The sequence below is a fragment of the Artibeus jamaicensis genome, unplaced genomic scaffold (genome assembly GCF_021234435.1).
Source record: "Artibeus jamaicensis isolate MK-2021 breed Jamaican fruit bat unplaced genomic scaffold, CSHL_Jam_final contig_923, whole genome shotgun sequence".
Taxonomy (NCBI): Eukaryota; Metazoa; Chordata; class Mammalia; order Chiroptera; family Phyllostomidae; genus Artibeus; species Artibeus jamaicensis.
The window spans coordinates 429504-455987 of NW_026522014.1; the positions used below are offsets into that span (position 1 = coordinate 429504).

The 26484-nt window shown below is 37.3% G+C and overlaps 1 protein-coding gene across 4 annotated transcripts in view; it reads left to right on the top strand.

Moving 5' to 3' along the window:
* CDK14 (cyclin dependent kinase 14) overlaps positions 1-26484 on the top strand; it is a 562452-nt gene that overhangs the window by 273451 nt on the left and 262517 nt on the right. For all 4 annotated transcript variants that reach the window (XM_053655083.1, XM_053655082.1, XM_053655085.1 and 1 more), the window contains 2 exons: positions 4038-4100; positions 18401-18524. In XM_053655083.1, coding sequence (XP_053511058.1) covers positions 4038-4100; positions 18401-18524 — 187 coding nt within the window. The remainder of the gene's footprint in view (positions 1-4037; positions 4101-18400; positions 18525-26484) is intronic.

The window sequence follows — 26484 nt, forward strand, 5'->3', positions numbered from 1 at the left end:
TGTCTTAGAGTTTATGAAGTAGTATACATTGATGTTTATTTTATCTAGTTGTGGGAGAAGATATAATGTGACTTCTGTGTTCTAATAACTTTTGAGACTTCCTCTATGTTTAATTCATGTTCAGTTTTTGTGAATATTCTATTTATATTTTAAAAATGTGTAGCACAAGTTTATTGGGCACAAAAGTAAACATGCTATTTAACTGTGGTATTCATGTCCTTTGTAACCTTTCTTTTTTAAAATTCCATTTATTGATTTTTGATAGAAGTGAACTAAACCATTCATGATTGTGTGAATTTTTGTTTCTTTTATTTTTATATTGTTTTGTATTTTTATATTGTATTAGATTTTTATATTGTTTTATATGATTGTGTCATGCTGTTAAATGTACTAGTGTTTACTAAATTTTTGTTGAATTCTATTTGATATATATGTTGATATGCTGATTCATTTTATTGATATTTACCAGTATAACTAACATGAAATATAAATGCATAATAGAAAATATATTATTTCTTTATTTTCTGTTTTTTTGTTGTTTATTATTCTTAGTTTGTACCTTGTAACAGTGTGAATACAATTTTTCTGTTTTGTAAACTGAGTTTTTACATTTTTTAAATATATTTTTATTTTATTGATTATGCCATTACAGTTGTTCTATTTCCCCCCTTCATTCCCCTCCCCCTGCACACCCCTCCCCCACCATTCCCCCCCTTTAGTTCATGAACATGTGTCTCAAGTTTTTTAGATTCTATATTTCCCATACTATTCTTACCCTCCCCCTATCTATTTTCTATCTACTGTCTATGCTACTTATTTTCTGTACCTTCTCCCCCTTTCTCCTTCTCCCACTCCCCTGTTGCTAACCCTCCATATGATCTTCATTTCTATGGTTCTGCTCCTGATCTAGCTGTCCTCTTAGTTTGTTTTTGTTTAGGTGTGGTTCTTAGTAACTGTGAGTTTGCTGTCCTTTCACTGTTCATCTTTTTTATCTTCTTTTTCTTAGGTAAGTCCCTTTAACATTTCATATAATAAGGGCTTGGTGATGACGAATTCCTTGAATTTGATCTTATCTGAGAAGCACTTTATCTGTCCTTCCATTCTAAATGAAAGTTTTGCTGGATAGAGCAATCTTGGTTGTAGGTCTTTGGATTTCATGACTTGGAATACTTCTTTCCAGCCCCTTCTTGCCTGTAAGGTCTCTTGAGAAATCAGCTGACAGTCTGATGGGAACTCCTTTGTAGGTGACTCTCCCCTTATCTCTTGCTGCTTCTAGAATTCTCTCCTTCATTTTAATCTTGGCTAATGTAATGATGATGTGCCTTAGTGTGTTCCTTTTTGGGTGCAACTTCTTTGGGACTCTCTGAGCTTCCTGAATTTCCTGGAAGTCTATTTCCTTTTCCAGATTGGGGAAGTTCTCCTTTATTATTTGTTCGAATAAGGTTTCCACTCATGACTATTCCTCTTCCCCTTCTGGTACTCCTGTAATACAGATATTGGAGTGTTGAAAGATGTCCTGGAGGTTCCTAAGCCTTTCCTCATTTTTTTGAATTCTTTTTTATTCATATTTTTCTGTTTGGTCATTTTTTCCTTCCTTCTGGTCTGCTCCCTTGATATGAGTCCCAGTTTCCTTTCCATTACTTTTGGTTTCCTGTGCATTTCCATTCATTTCAATTAGTTTAGCCTTCATATGTTCCTCTAATTTGTGACTAAAATCAAGCAGTTCTGTGAGCATCCTGATCACCAGTGTTTTGAACTGTGCATCTGAAAGTTTGGCTATTTCTTCATCACTTAGATTTATCGGCTCTGGGGCTCTGAGTTGTTCTTGAGCCATGTTTTTATCTGTTTGTGCCTGTTACGTAGGAGGTGAGGTGCCTTCGGTGTTCACCAGGGCGGGGCCACCCAGGTCGCTGGTTTGTGACGCTGTATGTGGGGGTGGGGTCAGAGAAGGAGCAATGGCGGTCCTCTCTGCTCGCCAAGTCAGCCTCACTGCTCGCCCCTGCTTGCTGATCTGAGTGCAAATGTGCGAGCCTGCCACCCTGCGGTCTGTCTCCATGCTCCTTTCTTCACTGGTTTATCTGTGCGAAAATGGGCTACCGCAGACAGCCAGCTGCCCCACGCCTTCCCTGGGTTTGCCTGTAGCTACCTCGCACCTGGGATAGGCATCCTCGGACCTGGGATAGGCATCCTCGGCTGCCTGTGCGACACCCAGGTCGGGGGATCTTTTTTTGGCTCCACTGCTGGCTTTGCCCCTCTCACCTGTTTAGCTGAGCATTTCATTGTTTTCGGGCTCTGTATTGTTTGATTTTCTGTGGTTTGGTTGCATTTATTATTGTTAGAACTTTATGGTTTTTAGATTTGGTTGTGCGAGGAAGCAAAGTGTTTCCACCTACGCTTCCATCTTGGCGGAAGTCCCCACTATGAGTTTTTACATTTTTAATAAGAATTTTAGCATGCCGTGGATACATAATAATTGATATGATTGGATGTACTTTCTATTTACCATTTTATTTGTTGTGTGAGAAGCAATAAACTAATTAGATATAGTTATTTCTATTGTGGATCTTGTTGTGTGATGGCCACTATCTTAAATAATACCTTATTTTTGTGCATCATAGGGTAAAAGTACTTCTTATGTACTATTTATTTATTCTTCAGAAATCTTCTCAAGGGGGATGTTATCCTTGGAAGGACAGAGAAATTAATAATATGGAGTTATAAAGTGTCTGTTTGGAGTAAAGACTCCATTTATCAGTTTATTAAATATGTGATATATAAACTTTTATATAGTTGCTCAGGAAAAACTCCGTGGAACTCATTATAATTACATTTTACAGTCACTTTTAATGAGCTTTACTATATGTAAAACTGTTTCCACTTGGATATACTTGGTTCCCTGTGTCTGACATTTTTGCTGGTGTGGAGACAGTAATTTTCAAGTTAAACATAGTTTCTATCATCAAGGAGTTTGCCTTTGATTTAGAAGTTAAACACTTTGAGTGTAGTTCAAAATAAAGGCAAAATTGTCTCAGAACATATCTAAGAGCATTTTTTCAGTCCATTTTCTTTTCCTCTGCCCTTCAATGGGCCAAATGTTGTGTCCTTAATGATTAGAGTAGTGCCTAAAATGTAATAAGGGCTGAACAAATGCATGTTGGGTAGTGAATGAATGCTAAGTTCTGCTCTATATCCTCATCAATTACCACAGCTACAGCAAGGTTCTTGAATATGTCATAAAACTCATGATTTTTCAATAATTAATTCCTGATATTGGGGCTCAAATACTCATGCTTATTGGCTTTTGCAGAATGATTAAATATTATAAATTTTACATTATCTTCCAATAAGACAACAAAAAATGGAATAGGAACTTTACTTTTTTTTTTCAAAATTCTTCATAGTTCAGAAACAGAAAAGGTATTAAGAACAAAATACATAATTCTGGGCAAATCAAGCTTGGGATATTTAAAAGAATAATAACGTGTTTCTTAAGTTTTTTTGGTCATATCTAGCTGAATTTTTATCTTAATTCATAATTTTGAGAGTATTTCTCTTTTATAAAGTATATTTTTTGAAATGTTCAGGAGTTTTGGAAACCTGAAAATTATTTTTAATAAATACATCTAAGAGAAATTTAAATCCAATAAGTAATTTTACCTTAATGAGCTAGTATTTTTCACTTCATACAAGAATAATCATAACCTGCATTTGCTCTCGAAAATAGAAAATAATTGAAATTGTTAATGAATCAGTTAATTGTGTGTGTGTGTGTGTGTGTTTAGTTTTTATAGTTAAGGAATTTCTTTTTAGTTTATTTCGGGGGAGTTGGTTAAAAGATTTATATTCAATGGGGTGGAAATTCGGCACTTAAATCATACACATGAATTCCTTCTAATACACGGATATGTTTAACGTAAAACACAGCCTTGAGGTAAAGGTAATGATTCGGTTTGATTAAAAATGAGGGTTGGAGAGGCATGTGATTGAATAAGTAAAAAATCCACCCACTGGTCACGCATCTCCCTTTTGTCTTCCAGCACACCGACTTGTGTCAGTACATGGACAAGCACCCTGGGGGGCTCCATCCCGATAACGTGAAGGTAGGAAAAGAGCTTTTTAAGCCAAGTATTAGCGTTCTTTAGGTGCATGTTCTTAGCCAAAGTCTAATCTTTGTGCCATACTTTTCCTTTAAAAATTTTTTTTGTGTAAAGAGCATGTCAAAGGGAACCATAGCTGTTATTTGTAGTTGGAAACCATACTTTAACAGTTAAGTATTTTCACTGGAGTGTTATTGTTTAGATCAAATTATATTTTTTCTTTAAGGACAAACATTCACCAATAATGAGTGAGGTCCACTGGAATCCTTCTGTAGCTCTATTTTTAGTAGAGGGGGATTTCAGGTAGCTCTACCTTGGAACCCCATGTTGTCCTACCAGTTGACTTCAATATAAAGAATTATTATAGCCCCAAATAATGTTGTAGTGAGTTCACAGGGCATACTTGTCACTTGTATGTACAAGCAGATAAAAATGGTTCTCTTTCCTACTGCTCTCTTTCATTTCTTTTACTACAAATTGGATTACTATGTCCAAAGAACTAAGTTTTAATGATTTGATCTCAATTAACTTAGGAAGTTGTCCCAAAACTTCAAGCTTAAAATAGAAGAGTCTTCGTTGGCATAAATTAGGGGGTTAGAAGAGTTACATCTGAATGTTTAACGATGTGCTCTCACTTTGTAATTCAGTTCCCTACATTTCATGAGAATCAGCTGAGTAGTAAAATTGTCTCCGTTTCCTCTTGTTCTTTTTACACCGCTCTGTACAACATGGCATTTTTTTCTTTTGTATTGTACTTTTTCTTTTGCTTGTAGAGGTGTATATGCTGCTATGAGTTTTTTGTATTTATTTTTTGCTCCATAAAACAATTTATATATTATGTGTGTTATTTTGAATGTAAAATATATCATGAGTATTCCTATAAAATCAGTACATGACTGTGTCATTCAGTCTTTCTAATAACGACCCATTAATCCATAGTATGGATAATTTTCAGTTGTTCTTATAAATAAATTTTGGGGTTGTTTCTAAAATGTTAATGGTATGAGTAATTTTAGAGTAAATATTAGTATAATAACACCTTTAAATTCTTCGTTCTCTTGGATACCTAGTTAATGGATTCTCTTGACTAAATAAAGGACATGATTTCAGTTTTAATGCATTTGACTGGAATATTTTCCAGTAGGTTGTAAATTAAAGAAGAATTGTTTTTCTCTGCTCTCATTAGCAGTGACTGTAACCAATAATTTTAATTTTTGCCACTGGATAAGTACAAATGGAATGACTACATGCTGGTGTTTTCTGCTAGTGACCGTGAGCATTTTTTACTAAGTTTCTTGGCCATTTGTAATTCTGCTCTTATAAGGTGCCTATTCTTATATATTGTCCATTTTTATTGGGTTTTTCTTTTTCTTAATAAGTTACAAGTGCTTAATAATATGTGTGGCATTCATAATGGAGATGTTTATGGTGGTCAGTCACAGCGTACAATTTTACTACACAGGACCTCTGAAATACCTTGCTTTTTAAATAAATAAAAGGATTGATTTGGCACATATAGCTTGTTGGCTCTTTTCATATACCTGCTTTTTAAAATTTAGTTTTATTGATAGATTTCTTTAAAAATTTTCTACTATTCATCTTTATTCAAAATCTGTATTATTGACATAGTTTTTTTAGTAGTTAAATTGGGGAAGAAAAAATCATCAGATGAAGAAAGTTTTTTTAATCTTGCCTATGTTTAATAAACATTACTGTCATAAACCTGAGCATAATTTTATTTTATTTTTTGCAATTAAACATCTCACATTGTCTCATTTATACATTCAATGTCTACTCCCTAGAGTTGATTGGGTTCAAACTCAACAGTATGGTATATTGTTATCTGTTTCCCACTTTATTTATTATTTATTTTTTTAAATTTAACTTATTTTATTATTGTTCAATTACAGTTGTCTGTATTTTCTCCTCACCCCTGCCCCAGGCCCCCTCCAAACCCACCTCCCTTCCTTGCTTCCACCCTCCCCCTTGATATTGTCCATGTGTCCTCCTATATAGTAGTTCCTGAAAACCCTTCTCCCCACTGTCCCCTCCCCTTTCCCCTCTGGCTATTGTTAGATTGTTCTTAATTTCAATGACTCTGGTTATATTTGTTTGCTTTTTTCTTTTGTTGATTACATTCCAGTTAAAGGTGAGATCATATGGTATTTGTCCCTCACCGCCTGGCTTATTTCATGAAGCCTAATCTTTCCAGTTCCATCCATGCTCTCACAAAGGGTATAAACTCCTTCTTTCTCTCTGCTGCGTCGAAATCCACTGTGTGTAAATGTACCAGAGTTTCTTGATCCACTCATTTGATGATGGGTGCTTAGCTATTGTAAATTGTGCTGCTCTGAACATTGGGGTGCATCAGTTCTTTGGATTGGTGTTTCAGGGCTCTTAGGGTATAATCCCAGCAGTGGAATTGCTGGATCAAAAGGCAGTTTCATTTTTAGTTTTCTGAGGAAATTCCATCCTGTTTTCCACAGTGGCTGCACCAGTCTGCATTCCCACCAGCAGTGCACTAGGGTTCCCTGTTCTCCACAACCTCACTAGCACTTATTTGTTGATTTGTTTATGATAGCCATTCTGACCAGTGTGAAGTGGTATCTCATTGTGGTTTTAATTTGCATCTCTCTGATGGTTAGTGATGCTGAGCATCTTTTCATGTGTCTCTGGGCCCTCTGTATATCCTCCATGGAGAAGTGTCTGTTCGAGTCTTTTGTCCATTTTATAACTGGGTTTTTTGTCTTCCTGGAGTGGAGTCATGTGTTTCCCACTTTAAACCTGGGAATATGTAGAAAGGCCACCTAGTGGGATCTTTTGCTCTGGGGAGCCCAGGGGACTAACAGCCTCAGTGGAAATCAACAGCTACTCTAAATTAATTTTGACTTTGTGGCTTACAAATTCAGTGACAGGAGTGAGATTAAAGAGTTGAATGAATCTTTTCAAAGAATGATGGCATCACTGGATTGTTACTGTTCTTGCTTGGTTTTCTCACCCACCAAATGGGTGTCATTAGTTTTGGGCAGGTATTAATGAAACATTTTGTTGGTGAAACAAAGAAAGATCATTTCACAGAGTATCTCTGTGTTCACTCTCCTCCAGCCCCTGCCACTGGCGATTTTTGTGGCATTTGTAAGTTCCCTCCTTGAAATTGTATTTCCATGGCTCTTATTCAAGTTTTGTAAACTTTTCTTTCACCCCGTGGTTGTTCGTCAGACTTGAAATGCTTCATGTTTGCTACTTATTCCAAGTACAGGTTGTACTGTGGCAGTAAATAGAATTTACTCTTGTAAGATTTGGTATCCTTTGGGGTGTGGTGAGAAACTTAATGGTGAATGAGATGTGCAGTGAGCATAAAAACAGTATTACAAAAATTAAACTCAGCACCAAAAGTGGGTCTAGATATTAGTCATACAGAGCAGGAAGTAGTCCTAGTTCCCACACAGAAGTGGTTTAATGCACTCACAGACTGAGGTCCTACACATTTTTTGCTTCTGAAAGAACATGATGTCATTTACTTCTTATGCTGTTTGCAATGACTGAAATGTGAATGTGTTGATATATGGGATTCCGTTCTGCATAGCTATTGAAGTCCTGGCTCCTTGGAGATTTGCACTGGACAGTCTCAATTCTTGGAAGATTTAAGGGCACACAAGGGCAAGAGGCCTCAGTAGCCATCTAGACAGCAGAGTCACCTGTGAAGCTTTAAATGTGTATAAATACACACACACGTACATATATACACATAATTTGTTGGGTTTTTCTCTTAATACATTAAAAGTGCTTAATAATATGTGTGGCATTAACAATGAGTGTGTTTCTGATGGTCAGTTATGTTTTACAATTTTAAAATACAGGACCTCTGAAATACCTTGTTTTATAAATAAATAATAGAATTGATTTGGCACTTATAATTTGTTGGTTTCTTCCATAGAACTCCTTTTTGTTTTCTATACCTATATATATATTTATATTTTATGTAAAATATATAAGATATATGTACTTTTATATGTGTGTGTATAAAATATATCTTCATTTCCCAAAGTCAGAATCAAATTTTAAAAAAATCACTGAAGTAGGAAAAAGCAGGCGTTTTCTCAGACCGCAGCCTGAGAGCGCAGGGTTCCTCCCAGGACGCACAACCTCCCCTCGCTTCCCTGTGCCCCTCCCTGCATGGCTCTACCTCCAGCCTAGAGGTTATGCGTGCTTGCTGGCAACTCTGGCCTGTTGCGCTCTCACAGCCAGATAGCCTGCCTGCCTCCACCGCTCCTCATTCTGCGTCAGGCGGCTGTAGTGGGGCATCCTAGAATATGGAAAGGCTGGGCAGGTGGGAGGGGCAAGGGGAGACCGCAGAGATAGGAACAGCTTGTGGTGCTTCGAAAACAGGTGTCAGACCCATGCCACAAGGCAGAAAATTACAAGTATCTTTTGTGGAGAATCAGATCAATCCAAGGGATCAGAACTGAAGAATCTAGGAGGCTATAGTGAAGATTGCAGTTGACGAATGAGTAATTTGGGCAATGAAAAGTTTCTTGCATTGATTAGGTAGAAGAAAAATAGGAGAGAAAACTCTGAAAGAAATTACGATTAGTACTCTCAAAGAGGTAAAATAAAATAGTACATCTATAAAATAATAATATGTTATTTTTAAAAAGAACTTAGTGAACAAAAGTAGCTTCAGAAATGAAAAATATTGGGTTGACCAAAAAGTTCATTTCATTTTTTCTGTATGATGGCTCTAGTAGTGCTCACTTGTCTTGAACTTCATTCAAAACAATTTTGTTAGATTGTATTATGACAGCTGTCATTATCAGGGTGCATTAAAAAAAACCAAATTGGCGAATTTTTGTGCAGCCATTTTAATATTGAAGATGGAAGAAAATAAGCAACATTTTGGTATATTATGCTTTATTATTTCAAGGAAGATAAAAGCACAACTGAAATGCAGAAAAAGATTTGTGCAGTGTTTGCCAAGGTGCTGTGAGTGATGGAACCTGTCAGAAGCGATTTGCAAAGTTTCTTGATACTATTGATGTTTTTGCCAATAACTCTTTGCTGTGGGGCCATCTTATGCATTGGGAAATATTTAGCAGCACACCTGGCCTCTAATAGCCAACAGTGGGAGAGAGATGACATACTCAAAGTATCTAAATCAATAAAGTGATTCATGAAAATGAAAAATGTGTCTTTTATTTTACAGAATAGACTAAACAGATTTTTTGGCCAACCTAATGGGATGACAGAAATGAAAACAACAAAAATAAAAAAGGATGAAAGATAAAGTTGAAGAAGTTTGCCAGAAAACAGAGCCTAAAATATAAATCTGGAAAGTGAGGAAGTATCAGTAAATCCAAAAGTCCAGTCCAGGGTATCTAACATCTGAAAAATTGGAGAAAATAGACAAGAGGCAATCATTTAAGTTAAAATCATTAAAATATACTTTTTCTAAGATGTGAAAGATGAGAATTTCAAGACTAAGAAGGCCCACTAAATGCCCAGAATGTTGAATGAGAAGAGACTGACAGTAATGCGCATTGCTGCTGAATTCCAGAACACTGTTTTCAAAGAAAAGTCCTACGTAAAGGAGACAGGTTTACTACAAGGATCAAGAATTGCAGTGGCAATAAATGTCTCAACAGTAGCACTGGAAGGGAGATGGCAGTGGGCAGTGGCTTGAAAGTTCTGATGTAAATCATTTCCAACCTAATATTCTATACAGGCTGTCAATGAAGAGTGAGGGTAAAATAAATATTTTCAGATGTTCAATGAACTGGAAATTTTGTCCACCTTGCATTTTTTTTTCCCTCAGGACGATACTTAAGCATGTGCTACCTCACTAGAATTCAGCATAAACCAAGGTAGAGAAGACAAAGAAACCAGGTGACAGCATCCACCACAGGAGAGAGGTGAAGGGAATCCTGAGGACAATGATGGAAAGAATCCCAGGAAGCCAGTTATGCTACTGACTGGGAGGGTGGCCCACCAGTCTAGGTGGAGGGAGTCAGAACTCTCCAGGAGAGACTGCCGAGGAGATGGAGTTGTTAGATAGGTCACGTAATGTGTTTAAGCAGATTTACAGGATGAGAGAGGAGTTTGGTGTTGGATTGGTGTAACTACAAGAAAACTAAACAAAGAAAAACAAACCCGTAAACAAAAGAACTAGATCATTGCTAATGCCAGAACAAAACAAATTATTGTACAGGGGAAAAGGAAAGTGTTCATACTGAACAATGCCTCAGCTGAAAATAACATTTCCATGATCATCATCATTTCAACACTAAATGTCGATATAATTTAAAATTAAAAATGCAACTTTAAGTGATCTTGCTGAGCCCAAGCCCATCCAAGGTTAGTGTCCTAGACTAGCTGTCCATTCCAGTGGCCACATTTTATATAAAATAAAGACCAGGATCACTGAAATTAAAAGGGGCTTTTTGACTGTCCATCATCCTTTTCTCTACATGGCATGATTAATACATTCAATTACTGTCATTAGCCTATTATTTATGATTTTATATACAGTCACATAGGTTTAACATCATTTTCCTCTTGGAGACAATAGGTTTACCTTCTCTGAGCATATGGAAAGTTAAAAAACAGAAAGCAGCTTGTTAATGCCTGTGCTTTGGCATTTGAACTGCAGTGCAGGGAAGCAGACGGCCCTGGTGACAAGTTGGCTTCCATGGGAGGCCACTCACCTAATTATGCACTGACTTTCTTCATGGTGCGTCTGCTTCGAGGCAGTTCCCTCCTTCGGGGTTACATTTAGGATCTGCACTGCAGGTGAGATTATACTCAAAGAAGTCTGACTATGACATAGTGACAGATGTCTCATGGGTATTTCTGTTTGATGTGTTGGCGTATTTTTTTCATGGGGTGATATTTATTGTCACTTAAGTCTATGAATGCAAAATGAAGAACGTAAAAATAATATTTACTAAGTTACTAGCTGTTCATTATGATGGGCCAGATGTTAATTAAAAAAAAAAAACCAACAGTTGAGCTAAAATAACACCTTGTGATGGTTCTCTATAAATTTAAAGAGATGTGAAAACCAGGCGAGACAAGCTACTATCTTTAAAAGACAGTGTTCTTTTAATAACTCTAACACTTTGTATTTGGCTAAGTTGTTCATAGATCATTAAATAATTGGATTGTAATAAATACTGAATATTTATTATGGTGAACAGAAGGAAAACATGAGTGACCACATCCATTTGCTTCTGAATGTGGCAATTTTGACTTTTATCACTATGCAGCATGGCAATATATAGAAGCGTTTTTGAATATTTATCTTAGATTCTAAAAATGTACATATCTTTGTTTATAATTCATATATCTTTGGTTATTGTAAAAATATGGAGTGTCATGCACCTAAGAATTGAGAAGATTGTTCTTCAGTGTGACTGTGGGAGAATTCCACGCATTCTGAAGGTCATGTATCATTGAAGAATGGAGGGGGAAAAGAACAATTGGAACAGCACGTAATTTGTGGTTTCATAATAAAGCATGGAATGGTCTATGGAAATTTTGTACCAATTCCCAGCAAAACATCTGTTAAAATTTTATCTTTCTTGATGTATGTTACTTGTATGTACTGGAATAAACTCATAAGAAAAATTGACAATTAAATTTCTAGAATCAGTTTGCTACTTTAATTGCCTACAAAATGTGTCTTCTCAATGTGGCATTCTGAAATAAGTATTAACTAATGGTTCATTTCTTAGTATAATATCAATTTTAGCCAAATGGGTAATTTTAGCAGTTAATTACTTAGTGGGCAATTTAAAACCTGAATCAAAAGCCTGAGGGCAATGGCCTTGTTATAAATATTTATGGTGATTAAAGGTATAGCAGTTGATTGCCAGAATATGATAATTGGTATGTAAGAAACTGGTTAAAATTTTTCGTTAGGGTAGTTCAATTTTTTCCCCTTTTCACAAATCATTTGCCATCAATTTTATAGGGTTTTGGCCTCATAGTTGAGTTGAATGCAGAACTTGTATTAGTTCTTCATTTCATAATTCTTAGTGGTGTACAGGTTGATTATTGAGTTAAAAATGACCTTAATGGTCTAAATTTTATCCTCTATTCAGTTTTTGATGTGTTCTTTAAAAATTGATAAGCATGAGAGAATGAAAACCAAAGTTCATCCAAAAAAAGCATTAGTTGATGCTATCCTCAGTTGATATCCAGAAATATAGATGCTTAAATCTTATTACCATTATGACATTGGACCTTTCTTTATTTTCTTTCTTTTTCTTCTCCTTTTTTTCTTATAGAACTATTTTGGAATAATTCAAAATAACCAAAATAATTCTGAGTTCTCTACCTTATTATGTGAAGTATCTGAATTCCTGTTGGCATGAAGTTGTGTTTTATTTTTTATTTCAATATCTATATTAATTATAAAGATGAGAGTCATTATAGTTGAAAAATTGCTGTTTTTCCTACATCGTCCAGAGAATGAGCAGGTGTGTAACAGACAAAATGATGTTATGCCAAATTAAGATTGTGTCATACAGATGGCACTGAGAATTGGTTCCTAAATGAGACTTTCTGATGTTCAAATAGAAAATCAGGTAACACCTGATTTTCTCCATGTTCTGAATTAGAGCCTCCAGTTAGCTGGCAATGATTTTCTAGTGCTCATTACTGTGAATATTATGGTGTCTTTCTTCATTCTATATATTTTTTAAATTTTTATTTTATTGATTATGCCATTACAGTTGTTCTCTTCCCCCCTTCATTTCCCTCCACCCTGCACCCCTACAGGCAAGAAGGGGCTGGAAAGAGGTATTCCAAGTCATGAAATTCATTCTATATTTTGATAAATATGACTATTTGGCTAGTGTCATATATTCTATAGCCTTAGGTTCACATAATCTGAACTACTTTAATTAAATAGTACACATACTTAAAAAATCAGATAGTACAGAAGCCGTTCTCTTCATTGTGGGTGTCAGAGCCAGACAAAAAATGGGTTCACATTATCAGTACTAGCCCTTAACTTGCAATGTGTCCCTTTGGCCAATTCATTTGGCCAAAATGAATTAATTTCTCTGAATCTTAGGAATAATAATATCTGTCTGACAGACGTGTGGAGAGGATTAAATTATCTACATGACTATGAAGCAGTGCAATGTCTGTCATAGTAAGCACTTAACAAATGGCAGTTGTTACAGTTGTTGATTGGTAGATGCCTCCCATTTCTGTTACTCATGTAATAATGGGATGATACAATATTACAGCATGATTAACTATCAAAGGTATCTAAGACTATCAGCCAGTTTCAAGACCAGAAACCTAAAATACAGAGGTGTTAATAAGCGTGGTCCCCAGGTGGCAGAAAAGTAGCTTAACTAACTGTTTTGTAGTAATTGGTTGTGTGCCATGAGGCGTGGAGTTTCATTGCTAATGGCTCTATAAGCCCTAGGAGAACCTGGACATTCCTAGGCTGAGTGTCATATTAAGTGGAACTACATATGTTAAATAATGCATGCATTTCAGACCATTCCTGGAACTCAGTGACTGAACACTGAGACAGAGCATCTGATCACACACCTTTAGACTTTGAAGGAGAGGGAAGTATTAAAACTTGTTTCCTGTTGCAAGTGCCAGTAAATTTTCCCAGTACTAAATACAACATATGGAGTGCTCTTTACTATCTTACTCTAAAAGTTTTGATCAAAGGCCTTATCATAGTATTTTTTACCTACTTGAAGTCTGAAGTGTTTCAGAAGGGAATAGATGGCTGTTCTCCAGCCGTGTGTGCCATGGCGCCGAGACCACAGCTGCTTCCTGTGGGGGGTGGCAGGACAGCCAGGCTAGAAATGGACCTGCTGCTGGCATGTGCCCCTGCTCACCATGCCAGTGCTATTTAAGGCATTTTCCCTTTGGGGTTTTGACTGCAGAAAGTGAACATACCAAACTAGCATACAGATCTTAAGTGATCACAGTGAAGAATTTGAAGGAGTCTCCTGTTAGAAAGTTGAATATATAGTACCCTGTGGTGACAAGACATTCTTAGGAAGATCTTATGGCTACTATAATAAAAAGACAGAAAGTTTCAAATATGTTGAATTACCAGCTTCAATACAGTAGCTGTCTTCCACCATTATTTATTTCTAAGAGGATGTTAAACAGCAAAAACAGAAGTTCAAGTATCATATGATTCAAGAATCACATGTTCTTTAATAATATGCTAATTGAGACTTTTACAAACTTGAGTTCACTTAATAAAAGTATTTTGCTTATATTGGGCGTATAACTATTCCTCCATGGATTTATTGAGCATCAATCTCATTTAAGATGGGGGTGGTGTAAAGTTCACAAGTACTGTGTGATGGTTGGGTGAGTTTCAGTAAGTTTCTTGTGCCTTTACAGCTTTAGTTTCCTCATTTGTTTCAGTGAAATGGAAAACCACAGGATCGTAGATGGAAAGGATTAAAAGATATATGTAAAAGTACTTGCCTTTGACCTGGAGCTAGCCTTCAGTCATTGTTAGTCCCCCTTCTTTTCTTTTCAGGAACCGAGATTCCTTCAATAGTTACTATGTTTTATTAGCAAATACCAAAGATGGATTTTTTATTCTTTCACTGCATGTGACCCCTGTTGGGTGGCTCCTATTGTTCCCATAGTGTCCTGTGGTTTTCACAAAGATCACGTGTATCTTATGTGGTGATTTAAGCAGGTGAAGTGGCTTTCTCAGAAATTGACGTGGGCAAGTTAGGTACTTGCCTGCAAGACGTGGGTTCTCAGGACATTTCCAGAGGACGTTCCGTAAGGACATTCTGTTTAACTCAGGACGGCCTCTATGGCTTTGCAGTCTCCTCTCCCTTAGCCAGCAGTGCACGTCCTGTTCCTCATGTTCAGGTGCATTTTCTAATGTTTTCAGTAGGCCTGTATTGTCCTCTGGTCACTAGCACTTTTATAATGGTAAATTGGTAGCTTTACAGCTTCATAGATTATATTTTTTAATTTTTTATTTATTGACTTGAGAGAAAGAAGAAGAAGAAGAAGACAGAGAGAGAGAAGTTGATTTGTTGTTCCACTTATTCCTGCATTCACTGATTGCTTCTTGTATGTGAACTGACAGGGGATCGAACCCACAACCTTGGTGTATCATCGAGGTTCTAACCAGCTGGCCAGGGCTGGTTTCTTTTCATTTACCTAAGTTTTTCTCCTTCATTTATCTAGTGATCTGCTTGCTTGGCTTTCTCAATATTTTCCCTCAAAAATGCAAGGGTTTGTCATATAACACATCATTTCAACTTGTGCATCTAGTGAATGATCCACTTGGTTTTCTATTAAAATTTTATGTGTAATGAATTCTGCTTTTAGAGTGACTAGCTTCCTATCATTCCTTCCTTCCACAGGGCTACTCTTCGTAGAAGGGCAGGATCAGTTCTATAGTTTTGTTATTGTCGTTGTCACTAGATCCTTTCCCTCTGTGTCTTTGGTGCACTTTGTGTGGCTGTGACAGTGCAGACCTCTGTAAGTGGTGACTGTCTGCTGCTCTGCCCCTCACACCCTGCGGGCTGTGAGTTTGTGCATCCAGGGCACACATCTTATTTTCTGTCCATCTTTGCATCCCTCTTACATAACAGCACCTGGCACATGGTTGACACTTAATAAATCCTGAGTGAATTTATTCCGAGGATTTGTTCTTCCTTTGTGTATTGCTCAGAGATCTAGACCTTTGTTTGGGGCTATAACTGAATGTTTGAGGCTCTGTTTGTCATGTTTGGAGCCTGGTTTGTGCATTTGTTATTGAAGTGGTAGTTGTGTCCTTTCTTAACACTGGTTTTTGTAATCTTCTGTACTACGGCATCCATTTGGATAGCTTCTGTATTAGCACCTGGATTACGTATTTTCACCAACTAGTAAAGATAGGAAAAGAAGAGCTCTTTGTGATGGTTTGTTGTGCCCACTTCTACACTTAGCTTCTATAGAATTCTATCCCATCATTCCTGTTATTTTTGTACCTGCTTAACCCAGAAGTCTCTAAGTTCACTCAGAACTCACATTTCTGGCATGAGTGTAGGCTGTGTGCCAGGTTAGGAAGCCGGTGCAGGCACACAGTCTGCAGGGGGTAGGCTGACACCACACTGCCCAAGCCACATGTGGAGGCTGCCATCACAGCCCAGAGGAGGCCCACCTCACATACATCTGGAGGGGAGCGAAGCCCTGCAGAGGCGCTCAGAGGGATCGGGGCTCAGCTCAGTGGCTGTGAAGGCCATGGTACCCGTTGCCCAGACTTTATCCTGTAGAGCAGCTTCTATAGCAACACTTCGCCTCCTTGTGTTTATTTCTGGCCAACATTCCTGTGGTACAGTGCTGAAGGGCATGGCCTGCAGGGCCGGACTACCTGGTGTGAGCCCGGCTCTGCCCCTTGTTGCTGCGCGACTTTGAGGAACTCCGCAGTTTCCTCCTCTAATGCAGAGATGATGGAAGTGCCTTCTTCGTTAAAATTGTTACAGAGATTAAATGGGCTCATATTCTGTGATGCATAGAGTGGCAGCTGGCACTGGGCGTGTGTTTGTTACACTAAAATGCTCTGTCAGGACCAGATAATCACATTGCAAGAAGCCTCTGCTCTGTTACCAGAATTAGTTAGCACCTTGCCAAATGATAAGCTTTATTGTCCAAATCAGATTATATTGAAAACTTTTTTTAATGTAATTAAATTTATTGGGGTAGCATTGGTTAATTACATTATATAAGTTTCAGGTGTACACTTCTAGATAGAATACATCATCTGTATACTGTGCACTCGCCAATGAAATGTATGTGGCCTGCCTTGTGGTTTGTTTGTTTGTTTTAAGCTTTTGAAGAAACAAAGTGGCTTTACTTGCTCACTCTATTTCCCTTCCGAACTGAAGGAATATGAATTTTCTTAGGCCTCAGTTGTAGGCTGCAGGATGCAGAGGCTATTGGCAGTGAAGGAGGAGGCTGGGAGCTGCTGGCTAAGGTTTTCCATCTGCTCCCCGGGAAGGACCAAGAGGAGGACTCTTGGGAATGTTTGCTTCCTAAGGTTGTTGAGCCAGTAATTTAATGTCGTCTAACGCAGACTGGACTTCTGCTTTCTGATTCCCAGATCCTGGAAATAATGGTCCTTGGGTCCGACTGCTCCACAGCATATTTAGTACAAAAAGTTTGAAATGAGTTCATCTTACCATCATTTCAAGGCATCTACCCTGAAAACAACTAACTTGGCTTTTACAGTCCCTGGTTAGTTGGAAAATATCCCACAAATACAAACTTCCAGGGTCCTCAAGGAGTTACCAGTCTTTTTCCATTTGAATATTCTGGAATCCCAATACTATCTGCAACAACGAACTCATTTAAGAGTTTCCTGAACTGCTCTGTGTTACCAGCTGACTATATCGATTAGCACACTGATGGAATTTTAAGAATTTGTTTTTATTTTTGTTTGGGGAGATCGATTTTTAAAAACGACATCAACTAGGGTTATTTTGACAAGTAAATTGTTTTAAAATATTCCCTTTTTTCATCAACAGAATATTGGAACGCCTAGTGAATCACATTTTTTTGTTATCAAAATAGAAACATTTGATATGGTCCAACATGAAACTAACCAGGCAAGGCCATCACATCTTAAAAATGATTTCTTATAAAAGTATTACTCTTCAATTCTTGATGTCTCTGTTTGCTGAGTTTCTTTTCCCTTTGGAAGGGTCCGCCCTGTAATTAGTGAAGGGACATGTCTGTCCTCAGGCAATGGGCTAACCTCTGTGGCCATGTGTGTAAAAGCAGCATAATTACAATGTAGTATCAATTCAACCATGTGACTGTTTTTGTTTAATTATTTTAGATCATCTCATCTTTTCATTCCTTAAAGCATGTTAATGGGCGAACCTTGGTTATCGTGTTCGTGTCGTTTCTATGGAGTTCAGTATGCGCACATTTACGGAAACTTCGCCAAAATATTTTACTTTTTATAATGTTATAGGTAGTGTTTTTCCTCAAACATTAATCTAGTCCTGAGGAAATAAAATACTATAAAGAATTGATTATTTACATTTTGTTAGATTTGTACAATACAAATTGGAGGTATTGTTCCCTGGGTTGGCATGATGGCTTGTTCAAAATTTTCAGATTTACTTCTTAGTAAATGAGGGAGTTCCATACCTACATGCACATTTTGTTTGACTAAATTGGTAGGCAGTTCAGTGATGGGTACCCATTTTCAGTAAATGCAAGTGCTTGGCAGACTGTATGTAGAAACTGGCATTTATCTGTGTTCAGATTTTAACTTTTGTCTCCCTATTTTTCAGTTGTTTTTATTTCAGTTGCTGCGAGGGCTGTCTTACATCCACCAGCGTTATATTTTGCACAGAGACCTGAAACCACAGAACCTTCTGATCAGTGACACGGGGGAGTTAAAGCTGGCAGATTTCGGTAGGAAAGCAGTTCATTACCGGTCTGTTTTGTCACACTGTGAGAATGCCAGGCAGATGGTGGCACTGCATTTGTTTAGGCGCACTTCTTCTATCATTAGAGATGATGGCACAGTTTTTTCAGGAATGAAGGTTTTTTTTTTTATGATCAACATTATGCTTGCTAGAGTTTTAAAAATTTCAGACTGCTTGTTTGAGTCTTAAGTAATCATAAGCACAAATCACATCTCATATATCACAGAGTTCCAAAGGAAAAGTGTAAAATTGTGAATGTAAAATATATCAAAAGATGTCTATTTTCTCACTTTTTATTAAGAAAATGTCAACCAATTAAAAGTGGGAGGTTAGTGCAGTGAACTCCCATTCCTCATCCCCCAGCCGCCACAATGATCAGTATACTGGCTCCCTTGAAGAAACCGGAGTTTAATCCTCTGGACTTTTTCAGGGCATCACAAAATATATTCAAAAGTATGCTGTGCCCTAAGGTTTTAATAATTTAAAAAATCTAGGGGCAATGTTAACCTTTCTGGAAGTGACTGGTTTTTTTTTTTAAGAATTCTCAATAATTTTATAAAAGTGGACATTGACTCTCATTTGAAAGTTGAGTTCCTGGTCTGGACCCATTTGAAGTCATCTCTTTGAAGGCTTTACGGTTTAAGGAAACATTCTGAGGTGGGTGTCTTCCAGCAGAGAAGCTGTCTCCCAAACACTGTCTGGAGCACCCAGAGAGGAGCCGAGCACTGGCATCGCCCTTGCTAGCTCCTCTCCCTTCATCAGGTCGGGCGTTTCTGCGAGGCCCTGGCTCCCTGTCACGCCAGAGAGTGTGCTGAGTTGACTCCTGGCACCAGGGAATGCTAATGGCAGCGTCATGTGTTGACACTGCCTTGCCTCAATTATTTTTGAATACATATTCTGATTAGAAATTTGTTCCATTAAGAACGGAATGGAAATATTACCCTTGGGACATAAAGATGCCTGAGGTTGAGCTATGGGCTTTGGCTGAAATATTATTAGCTTTTCCCACTCTATTTCCACCCCTCCCAGTAAATAAAAGGAAGCAGGCAATGTGTTTTTTTTTTTTTAATTTCAAGGTTAGTAGGCTGTTCAATATCTTTCCGATGAATCTATTCTGTTGGGTGTTGTATGTTCCTTTCTTTTATATTTGAATTAACACAAAAGTTAACATTTGTATTTTATAAAATGTTGTCATCTGTCCTCGTGTAGTTTGGTAAAAATGATGACACTGAGAGTGTGTATGTGTGTGTGTGTGTGTGTGTTGTTTATTGCAGATTTTAGCATCAGAACGATACTAGGTCATTCTGTTACCAAGTGGAAAATAATGGGAGAATAGGTGGGAGGAGATGTTTGCGATTCCTTACGTTCAAGGTTATGAATTTGTTATGAACATATTTGTAGTTTGTCAGTATCAGTAAATTAATAAGGATTTATAGTGATTTTCTTCTGGTGTGTTAATATCCGATAAGGTACATGTTGGAATACATTATTGCATTAAGCATTCAGTTTCATTGAACATGGTTTTCTTAAATATTTTCAAAATACATTTTTACAGAATTGATTTTTGTCTGCATAAGCAAGGGTATAATGGAATTGTGTGTAGGTGTTTACTGGGGCTATTTTTTAATTTTATGATGACATTTTAACCATAACAGTTAAGTTTATTTTAAAAGATTCTTATGGATCTTTAAAACTGACGTTTTATAAATCAGATTCAGAAATAAATTTAAATATAATTTTTAATAACTTAGTAAGTTTTAATGAAAATTTAGAAAGTATAAACAACTGAGGGATAACAGATGCTAACATTTTTGTTTTATATTTTCCAAGTGCCTTTCTTTTCTCTTGTCTCTTGCTTCTTCCACCTATTATAAGTCCTCAAAAACCAAACACATTGTTTTGTAAGTCATTTTCACATAAGAATATGTTACCAATATTTTTGCATATTATCAAATAAGAAAAAATCATTTGTAACAGCTTAGATTTTTCCTTTAATGGCCCACACTCAGACTCTTTATTCTGTCCCTTATGAACTAAAATTCTAGTTCACTCTTATTGTCCACTGTGATGCACAGTCTTGTATGGGGCACCCTGGCAGAGAAAGCTGGAGATGCTGCAAATGCAGCATTGAATGTATTGAATGTATTGAAGCGTGTGACTCTGCAGACCAGCCTGCTCTGCAGAGAGGTCCTGTGGTGCCCTCCCCTCATCATGCGGGACCAAACCATCTCGCCGGGGACACACACTTGGCATGCATCCTGTGCCTGAAGTGTAATGAGCGAGATTCATTCACCAACTGACAATTTCCCCCAATTAATTGGGCATTATTTTTTGTCTTTTAATTTAAGACATGCAATTAACTATGATTTACTGCGCTGGGGCACGTGTTTGTGTCTGAGATGAGGGAAACACAGTCGAAGCTGCAGAGAAACTAGACAGTCAAAATGGGGTGATGCCAGGCAGCAGAACAATTAGAAAATTAGGTCTTAATTCAGATTTGATGTGTGAAGAGCTTTAGAAACAGCTTCTTTGTCCTACATCCTTCTTGTATGTGAAAAATACCACAGAGTTTTCATTAAAAGAGACAAATGAAATCTGCATGATTATTGCTCCCGTATTGTAAATGCTACTACCTTTGTTAGAAAAATATATTGGGGAAAAGCACTAAGCTTATTCTAGGTGCCAGACTCTTAGATATTTTTGTTTCATTGTCTCTTCAGTGTATGAAGGTCTAGAAATGTGTATTTTTGAGAGAGGCATGAGATTCAGGGAGGGGTAGAATGTCTGGGCTTGATCACCCAGGGCTGTGGTTGAAAAGCTGGCATTCAGGTTATTGATCTGCATCCTTCAGTCTCAGGTGGCCCAGGGCCTTTGTGTTTATACACATAAACATGTTACCTTACAGGGCTTCCTAATTTCTAGTAAATTATCAATCATTACACATGTATGTGCAATTTTCTACATGCAACAAATACAATACCCATGTTATGAAAGGAAATTGCACTAATTCCAAAAAATGTAGCACATAATTGAAAGAACATTTTACCATTTGAATAATTCAATAGTAATAAGTGGATTTAACCTGAGTCCTTTACCTGCTGGCCAAGGTAAACCACGCGATAATGTATTTGTGGACCTGTTCAGGTTTAAACAAAGGGCAGTTCTGAATTCTAGGTGGTCAGAGCACTGTAACTTTTTTTTTCTTATAAGCAAAGTCATGTTTAAGCACTTAGTTGAGGCTTATTTTCCATATGCATAAATTTCACATGACTTAGAGTTACTGTGGCTTTCCTAATGCAGAGGTTTGTCCTGCCAGTGTAATGATAAAGTTATGTAGAGGCATTTAGACTCCTTTCTAAAGAGGGGTTTGTCGTTACATTATCTTTGAGAAAAGAACATTTCGAGTCTCTCGTCCAGCCTGCCTTCACCACCTTGCTCCTTTTTGCCGGCTGTGGTACAATCAAACCCAGATTGGTTTCCCTATCAGACCCTTTTACTTAGCCTTCCTCTTTGCTTGGAATACTCTTCCTCTCCTTCTCACTGTGGCTGGCATGTCCTCATCATACAGAGGGGAGATCAGATGTCACCTGTTCAAAGAGGCCACCTTTCCAAAAATCTGACCTTCCTCATCACTGTCATCCAGTTTAACTTCTTCATTAGCACTTACAGCACACTGACATTATCTTGTCCATTTGTTTACTTGGTTTTTAATTTTATTCTACTACTTCTAAGTTCCTTGAGGGCAAGGACTCGGCCTTTCTTGCTCATTCTTGTCTGGGCTATATCTAGAACCACACTTAGCACATAGTAGCTGCTTAGTAAATATTGATGGAATAAACAGAAAAGGGCACGGTTACCGTGATTATAAGTGTAAAGACTAAGACCCACCTGAATGGACTGGTTTCTGCTTGACTTATTTTGGCAAACCAGCAGCTCACCGATGAATTTTCTCTTCACCCAAGCTGCCCTGGATGACACAGTCAGGAGAGTAGGTGGGACTCGATGGCTTTAGGTAGTGTTGGAGCTTCCCCTGTGTGGAGGCTCTGGCACACAGGCTCTGCACACCTGTTGGGTGTTTACTGTGTTTCTACCTCAGGCTGCAGAGATAAACGCCTCTGAGTGAATGGAAACGTGTACAGAAGATGTATAAGATTTGAAGCTCCTACTCTGCAGACCTTAAATGATTGTCGAATTGTATTGTTGTTGGGAACAAGTGTGTTGGACATTGAATTAGGAGGTCTGGCTCTGCCTGTAAGTAGCGTGTGACATTTAAGAAGTCATTATTCGTGATGCTAAAACAAAAAAAGGAAACAAATCATTTATACTGTCTAGGCCTTAGTCTCTTCAGCTGAAAAATAAGAATATTGAACCAATACTGTCTAAGACCCTTTTCAGTGATGGATTTTTATGTTGCACACTTCGAAATTACCAACTTATTTTCCAACAACCAGATATTCACTGGTGGATAAAATCAGTCCATTGATTCTGGAATCAGTGCTATACCATCTCTCCCTAGAATCTAATGTTTTATTCTAGCTTCTCCAAGTTCAAATAGATGAGGGCCACACTTTTGTGATGTGCAGTGAGATCACATTAGAAGAAAATTATCTAAGGATGACAAGTAAGTGCATGAAAAATTCACCAAGAAATTAATGTTCATTCGCAGTATTGATAGTATGAAAACTGAAAGGTATTTTTTCATGTAAATGAGATTAAAACAAAATAGATGAGTCCATAGAGTTATAGCTTCCTGCAAATCTTGTACGATAATGATGGTGTCATTCACATCCTCCAGCCATTCCTCCACTATTTTTAAAGGTCACCAAAGGACAGCTGGGTTAAAATCGCCCCGTGCCAAAGAGACAGTGACAATTCTGTAATAGAAGCATTTAGTGTCTTGGCTTATTGCACTGACTTTCCTAATGTAGGAACCAAGTTAAATAGCTCAGTGGTTTTAATCAAGTAAAATTACACGGCCTCTCCCACCAGAGGTCTAAAATATTACTGTCTTAATGTTGGTAGTTTCCTCCTCCAGGCTGTTCCTTGTCTTAATGTGAGAAAGGAGATTATTGTAAATCACATTTTAGCTTAATTTGCAGAACACACCGGAGTGGTAACTGCAGAGCCCATGGTGAATGCAGGGTTTGTTTGTAATGTGCCTCTCAGAATTCGCATAGAGAATACTAGAAAACAGGGAAATCGAGGGCTTTCAGATGCAGAGAGGAGTCTATCAATTTGATAAATATAAAGTCTCTGAATAAAAGCCTGTTAGTCCCAAAAGTACAGACTTTTAGCTATATTGTTATCATTAGCATATGAAATTCACCATTGAAACCATAGTTATAAATTCAAGGTTAAATTATCAGTTAGTCCATTCATTATGGCCTGAAGGATTCAATTTTGCTGTATCTTTATTTTGAAATATATTTTCTTTTTTTATTTTTTTAAAATTTTATTTAGTTACTTTTCAAGTACATTTTTTTTTATCTATTTCTCCCATCCCACCCCACCCCCGCCCGGTCTCCCCCCTCCCTCCCATTCCCCCCCACCCCAGTCCTCATCTCTGTGTCTTTCATACTTGTTCCTCAAAATCCCTCCCCCTTTTTCCCCTTAAGTTCCCTTCCCTCTCCCCTCTGGTCGCTGCCCACTGAAATATATTTTCTGTTAGCAAAAATATCTTTACCATCCAGTAAAGTACCACTGTACTTTTTAAAAGGCCCTTTGAACAGTTTAATGCACAAGCAATTTTAATGCAAAGCTCAGGAAGGTGCTTTTATATAGATCTGAAAACCAAAGAATATTTTTAGAATAGTTGATGCTACAATGTGAACCGAAAATGAGATCCCCTCCTAATTTCTCAAGAATTCATTAATCTACAAATCAAAATCTACATGTCTTAATATCTATCAGATTATCAAGATTATGCTTTAGGTATAATTATGATAGTGAGCTAGACAAAGGTATTTCCCCAACTCATTATTTTGTCCACATGGTAACCCTTTTGAAAAGGAAATTGCCTGGTCCCTGACCGTGAAGTCATCCCTGGGCCTCATTACTTAAGTCTTGTTTAGTATTCCCCTCCTCCCCTCCAAAGTCCCCTTGAGTTTAAGAGGGATGATATTGAGATTCAATTGTATTGTTTCATGTTGTCACAGTAAGACTTTTCCCAGGTATGCTAACATGCTACATATGTGAGGGGTTTTTTTCTCCTTTTAAATAGACTTTATTTTTAAGAACAATTTTAAGTTCATAGTACAGTTGAGCCGGAACTACAGAGAATTCCCCTATATCCCTTGCACCCACACCCGGACGGCCTTTCCCGTTAGCACCATCCCCCGCCAGAGTGGTATATTTGTTATAATTGATGAATCTACATAGACACCTCAGTATCAGCCAAAGTCCTTAGTTTACATTAGGGGCTCACTCTTGGTGTAAATTCTATGGGTTTTGATGATTTATAATGACATGTAATTTATTTGGCAATATAGTATCATGCAGAAGAGTTTCCTTGCCCTAAATATATCCTGAAATCTCACCTACATGAGTTTTTTAAAAGCTGTAAATGGGAATAAGAAGGAAATATATGAACTGTAAGTGATACACATACTCTACTCTGTAAGAAATCTCTTCAGTCACCATTAAACAGACTGAAGCAATGTGGATAGGGGTTGATTACTTAGAATGGCAGTTTCATACTCCATGGAAATGAGAAAATTCAAAATAGTTTGGTTCATTTTTAGCCATATCATGCATGGCAAAACATTTTAAATGCAGAACAGACTGCTACAAATATGGCTGATTGTCTTATTCTCCATGTCAATGGAAGCCTTCTGGGCAAAGAATTTCAATATGCAAAAATATTTTTCCTTATACAATATGAGGACAAAATTGTTGGCAGTAAATCAGATAAATATGCAGGATATGTGTTGAAATATACCAATGCACCCTTTAAAAAATCTATATAGGGGACAACTGGAACCCTCATGATAGCCAGATAGGAAGCAGTACAGATGATGTTTGCAAGACGAGCACTGAAATGAACCTTAGAATTATGTAACACTCATGCTATTCAAGACAATAATGACTGCACTTGACATGAGTTTTGTTAACCAACAGGTATATGTAAAAGGTTACTTAGAGTTTAGTAGTTCATAAATGTCCTTTATTTATGGATCTTCCTTCATCTCCTGCTCCTTACCTTCCAAGGAAACACATTTTAAAATGCAACCAAAACCAGACTTCACTGATCCAAATGTCACTGTGCCTGATGTATACTAGAATCTTGTAGACAGTGAGTTGTTGTAGTCTAAAGAACATTGCTTCTAAAATTTTTAGTGGAAGCAAGAAAAACTGACCAGTGATATGGGAAATCTGAGATATGCTGTAAGTTCTGAAAGGTAGACATACTGGAAAAATTTATAATTTTGAACCTTTATTTACTCACTTTAATACTCTCAGTTTGATGTTAGTTTGCTTTCCTGTTTGTTCTTGAAGTTTTTAAATGCATTGTCTGTTGGTTTACTGTTGAAGTGGTATGCACTTAGAGTAATATTTAAAAATTTTCTTCTCACCTTGAGTGATTGTTTTCTGTTGTGATAGATAAATATAGGAAGCTAAGACTTTTTCATTATAATGAATAGAATTTAAAAAAAATACAAGAACTTGATCTGTGCTGCTTTAGGAATTTTATTTTTTGTTATTTCTTATCTTCACTGGAGGACATGCTTATTGATTTTAGAGAGAGGCGGCAGGAGGGAAGGGGAGAGGAAGGACAGCATCAACGTGAGAGAGAAACATTGCTCTCTTGACTCTTATACGAGTCCCAACTGGGGCCACACCCTGACTGGGGACCAAACCACAACCTAGGCATGTGCCCTCCTTAGGATAGAACCTGTGACCCTTCAGTGTATGGTTCAGTGTTCCAACCAACTGAGCCACACGGGCCA